Consider the following 12,198-nt stretch of genomic DNA (forward strand, 5'->3'; position numbering starts at 1 on the left):
TCTCCCTCAACGTGCCCACTAGGAGATGAGAATATAAGTGTAGGAAACTGCAGCTTGCTTTTCCTTTTCTATTCAAGCACCTTTGGGATCCTGTTGCCCTCATCCTCGGTATACTTCAAATGCCCCATTTTCAAACGACCCCACCATTTGTGCCCAGCTAGATGCTCAAGAGGACACTTGCAAATAAGGAGAGCATTTTGGAAAATAAACTTTAATGCTTAAAACGTACTGGTGTTATAAATTTATACCTCATTTACATTAATCATGATGAACAATGCAGCAGCGCTTAATTTGTATTTCACTTTTCACAGTGGCTTAGCTTGTTCTGAAATGGCTATAGGGCAGACCATATATGTACATAGTATGATGTGACTTCAAAAATCTGTTAGACTTTATTTTCAAATTGCCGGATGTAAGTCATTAACTCTGTTGGATGCCAGCATTGTGTGTTATTAGACACTTATCTGTAACTACTTACGATGAAATACGCTGTCCCAAGCCAAAGCTGGCTTCTGAAGTCTGGTCCGAAACAGTGGTGAAAACGCTGGCAGATAAATCTTTCAGGACTCTGCCTCGAGTGGAACTGACATCACACCTGCGTTGATTGTATTGTCAAAGTGTTTGGAATTCCTTCACTGAGCTTGTTACGTGGAAATAAAATGTGGTTGGTTTTAAAAGCTGAACCTTGTTGCCTGTACTTGGGTCTGTGGTCTTCAGGCTGTCCAGCTCCTCTCAAGGTTGACCAGCTCCATCCCCTCGCAGTACGAATGCGGCCGCCTGGCTTTGTGCTGTGGAGAGAGCAGTTTTGCCTTGCCCTCCCCGCCGTGCTCTTGCCCTCCCCGCCGTGCTCTTGCCCTCCAGCCGGGGAGGAGCCGACGGCTCCCAGCACTTCCCTCGGAGGCTCCCTCCGCTGCCGCTGTCACCCTCCCCGGGATGGAGGGAGAAAGGGTGCAGCCGCGGGCATCTGCACACCTGCTCTGGGGAAGGAGCATGGCCTCTTTCAGCCCCCCATACACACAAGCCAAAACTCAAAGCCACTGCCACGGCACGCTCTGCTCACCGGCCGCTGCCTGGAAAGCTGATGGAGGAGAGGAAAGGGTGTCCACTGGATGGGCTCCATGGGCCAGCTTGACACTGAGATGTCGCTGGCTTTTCCCGAGTCCACCATGGGATCATTCATGCTGCTGGAACTTGTGTCCCAGTCATAATGGAAACTGGGAAGAAAATTCATCAGAAATTAAACGAGGGAGAGGAGGGGGTAGAAGTCCAGCTGCGGCCAGTAGAGCAGCCGGGGGACCCTAGGAGCAGGGCTCTGTTTGCAGGTATCTCGCTCCCGTGGGCGACGTGCTTGCGGCACTGACGCTGTCTGTCTGCAAACATGCTCCCAGGCCCCCGCAGCAGCGCCGATCTCGAGCACAGCAGCGAAGGGAGTCATTCCGGAGCTGGGGCTGTGCTCTCGGCTCGCCCGGCCCCGCGGGTGGGGGGATCCCGGGCTGTAGTGCCCTTTGCTCAAGAAACTGGAAACTTCCAGGGCCTTTTTTCCATTTACACCCCTGGAAGCTGATTAATAAGACTTTCTCATACAACCCCACTGTTTCCTGCAGATGTGAACCCTTCTGCTGTTAAACCGGTCATTTAATTGCACAAAGCTCCTTACACTGGGCAGGGGGAGGGGGAAAGAAACCACTTATTTCTCCTTGGACACCAAAGGATGCGTTAGAGCTCCATGGTGCTGTTGATAAGCACAGGGAGGCCAGCACATCGCCGGGCACTGGCTGCAAGGCAGAGGTGCCAAGGCAGGCTGCTGTGCCCCCAAACCCCCTCACTTCTCTGCTTCACCTCTGCCCACTGAGCAAATTAAAGACAAGACCCCGCTACGCAGGCTCAGCAAACCATCCTCTACCTGGGCCGGCAAGCCGAGCGGGCGGGCGGTGCGGGGCGATGCTTGGCGCTGTCGGTGATGCCCGAGTCCTCCCGGCAGCTGCAGCAGCCGTTGTCCAAGATCTGCAAGTGGAGCAGCTCCTCCGAGTTGCTGAAGGCCGGGTTGTCCAGCGAGCTGGCCGAGGGCAGCCAGGAGCGCGACCAGTACTGGGCCGAGACGTCATCCAGCCGGCAGAACCGCCGGTAGCTGCGGGGCAAGGCAGGGCGGCTGCAGCAGCACCCGGCACCCCGGGGACACGCACAGGCACACGCACACGTGCATGGGCACACACACACGTGCATGGGTGCACACACACGCATGGGCACACGCACACGTGCATGGGCACACGCACACACGCATGGGCACACGCACACACCCACAGACGGTGCCAGTGACTGCACTGCAAGCACAGATTGCAGGTTTCCACCCAAATTTCATAGCACCCGGGGCAGGGCCCAGCCCCACGCCCTGGGTGGGGGCAGAGCCCGTGACACTGAAAAACATCTGGCCGCAGCCCTGCGGCAGATGTGGTGGTTTCCTCGGGAACAATCCCCCATGGCACATGACGAAACCCTGGCGAGGAGGGCAGCGGGGCCAGGACAGCGCGGCCCCCCCAGAGCTGCTTTGGAGGGGCAGTGCTGCAGCCTCGCTCCCCACCCGCAGCCCCGAGCCCGGCCCAGGCTGCCGGCGCCTGGGGGGCAGAGGGACCCTGTGCTTCCCCACGGGAGGTACTGGGGGGGGTCCCTGGGCCCATGTATTTGGGGGCTCAGCAGCACATCTCAGGCATCTCTCCACCACAGTGAGTGTGTGGCGGCACATCCAGCCCTGCAGCCTCCGGTGCTCCTTTCTTGCCTGCCTGCATGTGGCTGCTTCTCCGGGGCCAGCATGGGGCTGCAAGCATCCCCCAGGCGCTCCCCATTGCCTGCACAGCCACACAGACACCCCCACCCGGCCTGGGGGCACTGCCATGGCCGTGCAGCTCCACGGGGCGCTGGGAGCAGCCACTGCTGGGCCCTGCACATGCTCCCCCCCGCCCCGGCACCTCCCGCCCGCCGCTATCAGCCGCCGCAGAATGTTTTTCTTGGCAGAGCTCACCCCAAGCCCAACCCTGCCTCCCCGCCGAGCTGCGGCTCTCCCTGACCCCGGATGGGCTGCGCTGCCCTCAGGCACCCACGTGCGGGACCGGAGCTGCTACCCAGCACCCCCCAGCACCCCCGGGGAGGGGCAAGGGCATCAGCCCCCCAGCAGGAGCATCCCCCCTCGAGGGCCATCTTGGACCCCAGCCCCAGGCCGCCCCCACCGGCCCTGCGCACCCCACCTGCTGCGTGTCTGGTCAGCCCTGGCCTCCAGCAGCAGCGCCTTGAACCGGCGGATGGCAACAGCGGCGATGACGGCACCGAGGAGGACGATGCTGAGCAGGACCCCAGCAGCCATACCCAGCAGGCTCTGCTGTGTCACCCGGTAGTCGCAGCGCAGCCCCATGAACCAGAAATCGCTGCCGACGGGGCACCTGTGCCAAGGGGGGCCATCAGCTACCATGGGGGACGGCACCCGTCACCCCAGGGCCGGTCTGGGGGGGCACTCACTGGCAGAGGGGCCCGTGGTCCCGGGGATGGGTGCAGATGCCGTGGTTCTTGCAGTAGTCGCGGTGGCAGAGGGAGGTGCAGGTGGCGTTCCCGTCTGCCCCGGCCACGCAGGCGAAGCCGGCCCGGCAGGCAAAGAGCACGGCGCAGGGGTCCAGCGGCCACTCTGCTAAGACACGGGTTTGGCTGTGGCACCCCCTCCCCGCCGAGCAGAGCCAGGGCCAGGCACACACCCACCCTGCCACCAGCCCTGGCCGGGCACCGGACCCCGGGGGCCACGGGAGGGTCCGGTGGTGGCACAGCCCCGTGCACGCCCCGCACTCACCCAGAGCCACGTTGCGCAGGACGGGGGCAGCGCCCACCGCCAGCCCCGGCCGGGCGCCGCCAGAGCCCAGCGCGGCGTTGAGGAGCGCACCCAGCCCTAGCGCCTGCACCCGCTCCGCCGCGAACAGCGCGTCGTACTCCAACACCACGCTGCCCTCCCTGCGGGGACACCCCATGGCGAGTCCGGGCTCCGACCCCCAGGCCCGCACTGCGCCCCGGCACTGCCACGGCCCCGCAGTGCGATGCTCCCCATGCCCCCCCGTGCCAGGGAGCATCGCACGCTGCGGGGCCGTGCAAGCACCCACCTGATCCCCGTCACCTCCAGCCGCAAGAACCCGGGCACCGACATGAAGAGGGGTGTGACCTGCGCAGGGAGGAAGCTAAGCGTGAGGCGCGATGGTCCCCAGCCGCAGCCCCCCCAGATGGCCCTGTCCTGCTCTCACCGTCCGGTTGAAGCTGTGCAGCAGACCCCGGTGCTCATGGGATCTGGGGTCCTGCAGGGCAGGGACGAACCTCATGTCCAGCACCAGCTCACAGGGGATGCGGAGGAGGGATGCTGCGGAAGGAGAGACGGTGATCAGCATGACAGGGACCTGCACCGCCCGCCTCAGGGGGCCACCACCACTGACCCCCCCCAAGCTGATGGCTCCTCAGAGCTCTCCTCCTCCCACTGTGCCCAGGCAGAGGGTCCCAAACCCCCCAGACCCACCTCTCAGGAGGGGTGGCTGATCCTCCACGATGAACACCCGTGGGGCCCTGCCTGTCACGGCCGGGGCCAGCGTTGCTTGGGGGGTGTCAGCATCCAGCCACCCTCCGGGGCTGCTCGACGGCTGGACCAGGTCTGCGTCCCTGGGCACTGGGGGGGACCGGGGGCCCCCATGATAGTCCAGGGTCCTGGGGGGATCAGTTGGCTGCTGGGGGGATCCTGGCACCATGGTGGGCAGATGAGTCGGGGGCCCCCACGTCAGCCCTGACACATCCCCCTGCAACACCGTGGCACTGGGATCCGACGTGACTGCCCCCACGTCCCCGAGCAGTGCTGGGCTGGCGGTGGCAGCTGTGATGGTGGTGGTGGTGGTGACAGCGGTGGCAGTGACACCGATAGCAGTGGTCAGCTCCAGGGAAGATGCAGGCTGGGACAGAGCCGGCTGCCAGGGGGGCCCAGTGGCTGTGGGGAGGGCTGGGCTGCCTGGCTGCCAGCTTGGCGGGACAGTTGCTGCCCAGGGCCCAGCATCACCCACCCCCACTGGGGTCCCCCTCGGGATTTGGGGAGTCTCAGCAGGATCCCCCCCCGAGCCCATGTGGGGCAGCCCTGGGGATGGCCCTGCTGGGGGGGTGCCCACAGTGGTGCCGAGCCCCGGGACACCCCGGCCGGTCCCCAGGGAGGGCTGTGGGGTCGGTGATGTGGGTGTTGCAGAGCCACTGGTTGGGGCAGGCTGTGGGGACGGGGGGACACGGTGGGACCCTGGGCTGGTGCGGGGCACCCCGCTCTGTGCCGCAGTGCTGCTGCCCGGGGCCACCGAGGCGGAGGGCTGCCCCGGCATGGCTGGCGGGCGCCAGGTCTGGTCCAGGGGGACCTGGGTGTGCTCAGGGGGACCCTCTGTGTCAGGTGGCCTCAAGACCCTTGCAGTTGGGTCCAGGGCTCCCCCCAGGCTAAGAGATGTCACCCCTGGGATGCTGGCTCTGGCAGTGGGTACAGGCAGACCCGACCCCTTGCCTGCAGCAGGCAGTGAGGTTGGATCCGCCCCCACGACTGGCTGGGCTGTGCTGGTCACAGGGCCCCCATGGCTACCAGCCCCCAGGGATGGCAGAGAGGGGCGAGGGGCAGAGCGGGGACCCTGCCAGGCAACATCTGTCCCATGCCATGGCTGGGAGTCAGAGCCCTGTCCTCCTACCAGCCCCGGCAACCCCTGGAGTGTCCCCCCCAGTGTCCCTGTGGGGGTCAGCAGCCTCTGCAGCCCCCCTGCAAAGGGCAACATCCCGATTGTCCCCGGTGCAGGACTGTCTGTGGCCCGTGCGATGCTGGGGCGAGTCCCTGGGCTGCTGTCACCCAGTGGGACAGTGGCACCCGGGCCCTCCCCAGCCCACGGCTCCGGGGATGAGGGGCCGTGTGAGCCTCTCCAGCTCTGCATGAGTGCTGTCCCCAAGGGGCTCCAGCCCAGCAGAGTGCTGGGGGACCCCCACTGCCCCCCAGCCGAGCCAGGCACTGTCACGGAGGATGGTGAATGCGAGGGGGTCCCTGGTGGGGTCGTGGTACCTTCCACCGTCACATTTCCTACAGGGTCAGTCCTGGGGGGGTATCTGGTGGTAGGAGCTGTGTCCGGCCCCACAGGGGCGGGGGCCCCCACACTGGTCACCCCTGGGCTGGCAGGAGATGGCCGCCCGCTGCCTGCAGCTGCCTGCTCAGCGGTGCCTGCAGAGAGTGGGAGCCCTGGGCGCTCGGTGGCTGCTCCATCCTGCACCGTGGGCCCCGTCCCCTCCCCACCTGCCCGGGGGCCTCCGGGGCGCCCCTGGGGGCTGGGGGGCTCGTCAGTCCCAGCGGGGGTCCCAGGGAAGGGCAGCAGCTCAGCCTCTGTCCGCAGCTGCCCTGCAGCCTCTGGCGTTGGTGCCCGCCCCGTGCCAGCTCCTCGCTCTGGATCTATGGGCAGAGGCAGAAGTGGGGGGACACTGAGCAGGGCTGACCCACAGCCAGCACCCCACAGCCGCCGGCTCGGCACCGATGCCTGTGGCCGGCACGCGGTGCCACAGACGGAGGGCTGTGAGCAGGACAGTCCCAGCCCCGGCAGTACCTGTCTGGCAGCGCTCCCCCGTCGCGGTCCCTGAGGGGATGCAGGGGACGGCAGTGCCCAGCGTGGAGCCCGTCCCACTGCCGAGACCGGGGCAGAGCCACGCACAGCACTCCACGATCACTGCGGAGAGAGCAGCATGCGCTGGCGTCGGGCATCGTGCACCGGCGTTGGGCATCAGCAGCCGGCACCAGGCACCGCGCCCCCGCCGCCCCCAGGAGCTGCCAGCGCAGGCGGGGGGGTCCACTCCTCCCCTCTGCTAACCGTGGGCAGCGCTGCCGAAGGAGACGCTCGGGATCAACCCAAACCCAGCTGGAAACCACCTGCCTTCGTCTCGACAAACAAAACCAACTCCTGCCCCACCCGGCCACGCTCTGCCATGTGCTGGAAATGCCCATTTTGCCCCGAACCAAACCGCCCTCCGGCAAAGCCGCCACGTGCCGCCGCCGGCAGCACCGCGTCCCCGGGCACAGCACCGGGCCCAGCACCGGGCCAGCGCCCTGGGCAGGACCCTGGGGCCCCGCTGCGGCAGCGGCTGCTCTCTGGAGGGAGCGGGCGGCTCACCGGGCGTCGGGGAGCAGTGTTGGGGTCACCGGGAGCCCCTCGGGCCCCGCTCTCCGCCAGCGCCTCGCCGGGGCTCCCGCTCCTCCTCCCGCGGGGGCAGCACCCGCCGCCTTCGGCGCGGCGGAGCAGCCCGGGCTGGCGGCACGGCTCTCGGCCGCCGCTCCCACCGGCCGGGACCCCGGGACCCCGCGGCCGAGCCCGCCCCCGGCGGGGCCCGGGGGCACCCGAGCAGCCCCCGCCCCCCGCCCCACTGCAGCCGGGGAGCCCAGACCCGCCCCAGCCCGGTGCCGGTGCCGCCGTCGCAGACCCCCGCGGCCGCCCCCGCCCCGGCACGGCATCCCCCGCCGAGGGACCCCGGCCCGGGGCCGCACGGCGAGGGGCCCCTGCCCGGCCGCGCCCCCGGCCCCGCGGGGGGGAGGCAGCGGCGGGCCCCGGCGCTCACCTGCGGCGGCCAGGAGCCGCGGGAGCCGGAGCCGCTCCATGGCGCGGCGGCGCTGCCGGCTCTGCCGAGGCGGCGGCAGGAAGCCCCCGCCCGCCCCCGCTGCGGCGGGGCGGAGGCGCCGGGGAGCCGCAGCCCCCGGCCCGGTCCCGCCCCACCGGCCCCGGCCCCGCCGCTCCATCCCGGGGCGGTCCCGCCTCCTCAGCCCCTGCCCCGGGGCCGCGGCGGGGCCGAGCTCGGGCTGCGGGACCCCGGCGGGGCACGGCCAGGCCCCGGCGCCCGCGCCGACCGCTGCTGGGTGCGGGCCCGCGGGCAGCGCTGGGGGCTGCGGGGGCAAGGACCCCGGCTCGGCACCCAGCACCCCGCCGGGGCTGCACCGCCGCGCCGGGGCCCGGGGAGGGCGCGGGCACCGCTCCTCTGCGGGCACCCGCTCTCGACCCGCCCTCCCCTAACAAACAGGTGCAGCCTGAAAAGCCACCGTTAGGGACCGCCGGGACACGGGCTGTCCCCAGGGCCACCCCAGCCGTGCCCGGCCCTGCCTCGGATACGGCAAAGGCTCCTTGAGGGCACCTCTGGCTGCGTCTGGCTGTGGCTCCTTCACCAAATCACTCAGGGCCACAGCACCAAATGAAACCAGTGACCACACCGGGTGCCTTTGCCTGGGCCGCAAAGGGCTGGTTCTGCAGCCGCTGCCACTCCTGCCTCCGAGCAGGCACCTCAAAACCACCACAGACACAGTGGCCAAAACGACTTTTTCCCCGCAGTTCCACCCTGCAGCCTGTTTGGAAAATGTTTCGGAACACATTGGGGGTGAAGGAGCGACTAAGGAGCCTCCAAAAGCCAGGGCCTCGCACACAATGAAAGCGAAACTTGGGCCCTGCAGGCAGAGGGTCACCCGGCTGGCCGAGGATTCGGCACCGTGCGATTTTAAAAGTGAAACATGGCTCTAGAGGAAGCCTGAGAACACCCACACCGCGCTCCAGTGCCGCACCAACAGACCCGGGTCTATTTTCCATCATCCGCCACCCTGATTGCCAGAGGAGGATACGTTATCGAGTGACGCTTTCTTGGCTCCCAGCCTAGCAGTGCCTCTTTGACATATGAAAGTGTTTCTTGGCTCAGAGGAAAAACTGTGTAGTGCCCAGAAATAACTTGTTTCTGTCTCGGGAGAGATTTAAAGCAAGCCTCCCGTGCTGAGATTAGTCGGGATGCAATTTTGCTTTTCAGCAGCAGGAAAGTCATTCCCCCTTTTATTTTCCATCAGGAAAGCAGAAGCCCTTCAGATGGAACTTGCCTGTTTTTACCAGCACTGATGAAATAAACAGCAAAGGCAGCAGAGGGGCAGTTTATCAGAAAGGGCAGACAACACAAGCAGTGAGACCAGGGGAAGAGCGATCACGCCAGCAGCAGAGGGCACGGAGCTTTGTGCACAGCGGCACGAGCCGTACAGGTACTGCTGGCGCTTCCACGCACACAGAGAGGACGAACGGCAAAACGCCCTCAGCAGGACACGCTCAGAGCCCGACAGACCCACAAACGCCTCCCCCGGCGCTCGGCAGACGGTGCTTTTATCCCACGGGGTAACGGCCGAGCAGAGGCCGCGCCGCCGGCAGTCAAAGCCTGGGGTTAGACAAGAGCATTTCTGTGCAGTCAGTTACTCATCCCTGAAGGGTCCTGAACACTAACACAGCGAGCCACCGACACAGAATGTGAAACAGAAAAGCCATCAACACAACATGGCCTTATATATTTATTCCTTTTTTTTTTCCTTGTTTTTAAAGGACAATATATTCAGACAGCTTTAAATACAACGTCCAAGTACAACTTTCCGATGAAAGCAGCAATGGTACAGCATGTGCGCTTATATTCATACCCGCTGACACCAGCCCAGTCCTGGTGGTAGAGACATCTCCTGTTAAAAAAAAAAAAATCCACATATTTAATATTTCATCAACCGAGACTACCATTTTAAGGCACAAAAGAAGTGGGTCAGGCAGAGACAAGACGAGCTGAATACCAAAAGCAGGCATGTAACGAGTCCACAGATCGTTACAATCGCCAGGACTCCGGCCTCGGCTCCAAAGGCAGCAAAGGGGCGCAGCTCCCCGCTGACCCAGGAGGAGAGCGTGGGGGGAGGCCACAAGCGCACACAGGAACAAACAGGAACGTGGCCCAATCTGCCGCCGCACGCTGGCCTGAGGCCACCAGCTCATTTCCCCTGCAGCCCCAGAGCACCCCGAGGGCCAGTCGCTCCAACAACCCTTTCCTGCCCGTTTCCTTTCCTGCTCCAGTCTCTGGCTGTGGCTGGTGAGGAGGAAACGGTTGCTACTGGCAGATGGGAGCTGTGCTATCGCACGCCTCTGGAGATGCCTACCCCGAGGAGCGCTGAAAAGGTGGACTTGCCCGCCTAAAGTCAATTCGCCACCTAGTAAAAGACCTGTGGATAACCTCGGTGCCAGGCAGGGCGAGATGAAAGGTCGCCGAGCCCCACACCCTCCCTCCAACAGCAGATGCCTCAAGAAAACACGTGTACTCTCTCCTCCCTGCTCAGAGCGGGCAGCTGCTGCCAGCTCCCTCCCAGACGTGCCAGACTCCTGCCTGCCATACAGTCACCTCACGCCAGACACTCCCCCCCAGGCCGGCACACTTGCACCCTGTGCACACCACCGCTACCCGAGACGCTCACAGGAGCACATTTCCACTTACCCGGCTTTGAAGAACTGTTTTTATTCATAAACATCCTTCTTATCTGCAATGTAATCTACAATCTCTTGTGGACACATCAACTTTTCTGCATCTCCATCAGGAATTTCAAATCCTGGAAGAAAGCGCACATATTTAGCCCAAAACAACGGAAACGGGGGCAAGGCTAAAGGAAGCAATTACTGCTGGCTCAGATGCCTGCAGCTTGGCAGGGGACAAAGAGGCAGGGGCTGCTGCTCAGCTCTGACAATCACAGCCAGCACTTCATTCCTACGCCGAGCTTCAAGCTGCGCTCTGCCTTACAGGACACGGCTTCTGGATAAGGGACAAAGCAGACGCAGCAGGGAGCAGGGCTGCCGAGCCAGCCCGCGAGTGCCCCTCACACCCCGTTAAAGCCGCTGACGCCTTCCCAGAGCTCCCACAGCCACCGGTGTGTGACAGGAGGGGGATGCTCTTGGTAACTCCCCGCAAGCCAGGGCCCAAAGCCCCTCAGGTTCAGAGTCTGCTGTTGAGCACTCGTAAAACCAAGAGCTCGTACAGAGCAGCAGCCGGGGGCAGGGAGCACAAGGGCTCTCAGCTGTGGAACTGGTCAGAAAGGCATTCCAGAAAATTTAGGGTCTTCTTTCTAGTCCGCGTGGCCACACACTAACACACCACCCGTGGTACAGGTAAGTGGATTAAACACACAGCATCAGCAAATGCTCTGAAAGTGAAACATCTGCCTAGGTTTTAGAGAATGACCAAACCCCAGGGACAGTTATGACCCAATGTGACAAATTAGGCATGTATGGCAGAATTTAAGAGCTTTAAATGAAAGCACGAAGGCAGCCAAAATGATGTAAAAAGAAATTTGGAATATAAACTAATAAGGAAAAAACAGCCACTTTTTTCTAGTGGCATCACGTACCAAGGATGAAAAAAGTTCTGGCGAGGAAAAACCGGGAATATCTGTGATTTCACGAGCAGGAGCCACGATCAGCTCCAGATGCAGCCTTCATGCTAAGTGTAAGACCCGCTGCCCTCCCCTCCACGATGCTGCCCCCCGCTCTCCCCCTCCCCAGCAGCGCAAGGGGGGTGCGGGGAGAAAAGCAGCCAGTGCTCCCAGAGGGACGGCGCTCAGGAGCAGACAGACGGACAGACGCCTTCTCCTGAGCCTCGCCGGTGCCAGGTCTCACTGATCGAGCACCGCACGATTTTCTTTGAATGACATCAGTGTTATTATTCACAGAACTGAGGCTCGTTTGCTGTAGCTGCGCTTAGGGATTAGCCAAAAAAAAAAAAAAAAAAAAAGGTAGCGATGAATCTGAGCGCGCACAGCTCCGAGTTACCAAATTCGTCTTCCATAGCCATGATGATTTCCACTTGGTCCAAACTGTCCAAACCCAGGTCTTTCATGAAGTGGGACTCAGCTGTGAGCTAGGGGAAGAAACAAAATCGAAGGCGGTTTGGCGGCGGCCATTTCAGCGGGAGCGGACCCGCAGCGGGAGCCCTTCCCGGCCCCCCGCCGCCCCCCGGCCCGGCCCCGCTCACCTTCTCCGGGTCGATCTTGTCGTACAGCTTGAGGACGTAGAGGACGCGCTCCTTGATGTCCGCCAAGGTCAGGGGCGGCAGGTCGGAGAAGCGGCGGCACGGCTGCCAGGCCTCCCGCGGCGCCTGCAAGAGACGGGCGGCAGCGGGAAGCGCCGGGCCGCCGCCCGCCTCGGGCCTTACCGGCGGCGGGGGCGGGTCGCGGGGGCGGCGGGGGCAGAGGGTGCCGAGCGGGGCGGGCCGCGGGGCGGGCGGCCGGGGCTGGAGGCGGCGGACGCAGGCGGAGAGGACACGGGCCGCCATCATGACCTGCTCCCGGCAGCCCGCGCGCGCGGCGGGGCGGGGCGGTCC

At 64.2% G+C, this 12,198-nt stretch overlaps 3 protein-coding genes across 14 annotated transcripts in view; 1 reads left to right on the forward strand and 2 right to left on the reverse strand.

Annotated features, from left to right (window-relative positions):
• TNRC6A (trinucleotide repeat containing adaptor 6A) overlaps nt 1–683 on the forward strand; it is a 54,336-nt gene extending 53,653 nt beyond the window's left edge. For all 11 annotated transcript variants that reach the window (XM_087730361.1, XM_087730362.1, XM_087730367.1 and 8 more), the window contains one exon: nt 1–683. This exon is cut by the window's left edge and continues 2,090 nt beyond it. The gene's annotated coding sequence lies outside the window, so the exon portion shown is untranslated.
• Nucleotides 649–7,750, reverse strand: LOC148052062 (uncharacterized). 2 transcript variants are annotated; one of them, XM_087730375.1, is made up of 11 exons: nt 7,621–7,750; nt 6,618–6,737; nt 4,538–6,466; nt 4,272–4,384; nt 4,134–4,192; nt 3,830–3,987; nt 3,508–3,670; nt 3,240–3,431; nt 1,904–2,128; nt 1,061–1,214; nt 649–788 (listed from the first exon to the last, which is right to left on the reverse strand). In XM_087730375.1, exons 1-11 carry the CDS (start codon nt 7,658–7,660, stop codon nt 714–716), a joined length of 3,228 nt encoding a protein of 1,075 aa, XP_087586501.1. In that variant the 5' UTR covers nt 7,661–7,750; the 3' UTR covers nt 649–713. The 2 variants fall into 2 exon arrangements, with proteins under 2 accessions (XP_087586501.1, XP_087586499.1); XM_087730373.1 differs by having other exon boundaries at nt 3,508–3,673.
• A 1,604-nt stretch (nt 7,751–9,354) lies between these two features.
• Nucleotides 9,355–12,193, reverse strand: NDUFAB1 (NADH:ubiquinone oxidoreductase subunit AB1). The gene is made up of 4 exons (XM_087734653.1): nt 11,851–12,193; nt 11,649–11,736; nt 10,324–10,435; nt 9,355–9,529 (listed from the first exon to the last, which is right to left on the reverse strand). Exons 1-3 carry the CDS (start codon nt 12,151–12,153, stop codon nt 10,344–10,346), a joined length of 483 nt encoding a protein of 160 aa, XP_087590779.1. The 5' UTR covers nt 12,154–12,193; the 3' UTR covers nt 9,355–9,529; nt 10,324–10,343.
• Nucleotides 12,194–12,198: the final 5 nt, after the last annotated feature.

Source organism: Nipponia nippon, unplaced genomic scaffold (genome assembly GCF_047370975.1).
Source record: "Nipponia nippon isolate SJK-2023a ecotype South Korea unplaced genomic scaffold, ASM4737097v1 scaffold_5, whole genome shotgun sequence".
NCBI lineage: Eukaryota > Metazoa > Chordata > Aves > Pelecaniformes > Threskiornithidae > Nipponia > Nipponia nippon.

Coding starts and splice junctions, on each gene's coding strand:
- LOC148052062 (XM_087730373.1), bottom strand. CDS start 7,660: ATGGAGCGGCTCCGGCTCCCGCGGCTCCTGGCCGCCGCAG. Junction 3,674..3,829: donor CCTGCGCAACGTGGCTCTGG/GTGAGTGCGGGG, acceptor CCCGTGTCTTAG/CAGAGTGGCCGCTGGACCCC. Junction 1,215..1,903: donor CGCTCGGCTTGCCGGCCCAG/GTAGAGGATGGT, acceptor TTTTCTTCCCAG/TTTCCATTATGACTGGGACA.
- NDUFAB1 (XM_087734653.1), bottom strand. CDS start 12,153: ATGATGGCGGCCCGTGTCCTCTCCGCCTGCGTCCGCCGCCTCCAGCCC. Junction 11,737..11,850: donor ACAAGATCGACCCGGAGAAG/GTGAGCGGGGCC, acceptor TTCTTCCCCTAG/CTCACAGCTGAGTCCCACTT. Junction 10,436..11,648: donor GGCTATGGAAGACGAATTTG/GTAACTCGGAGC, acceptor GCTTTCTTCCAG/GATTTGAAATTCCTGATGGA.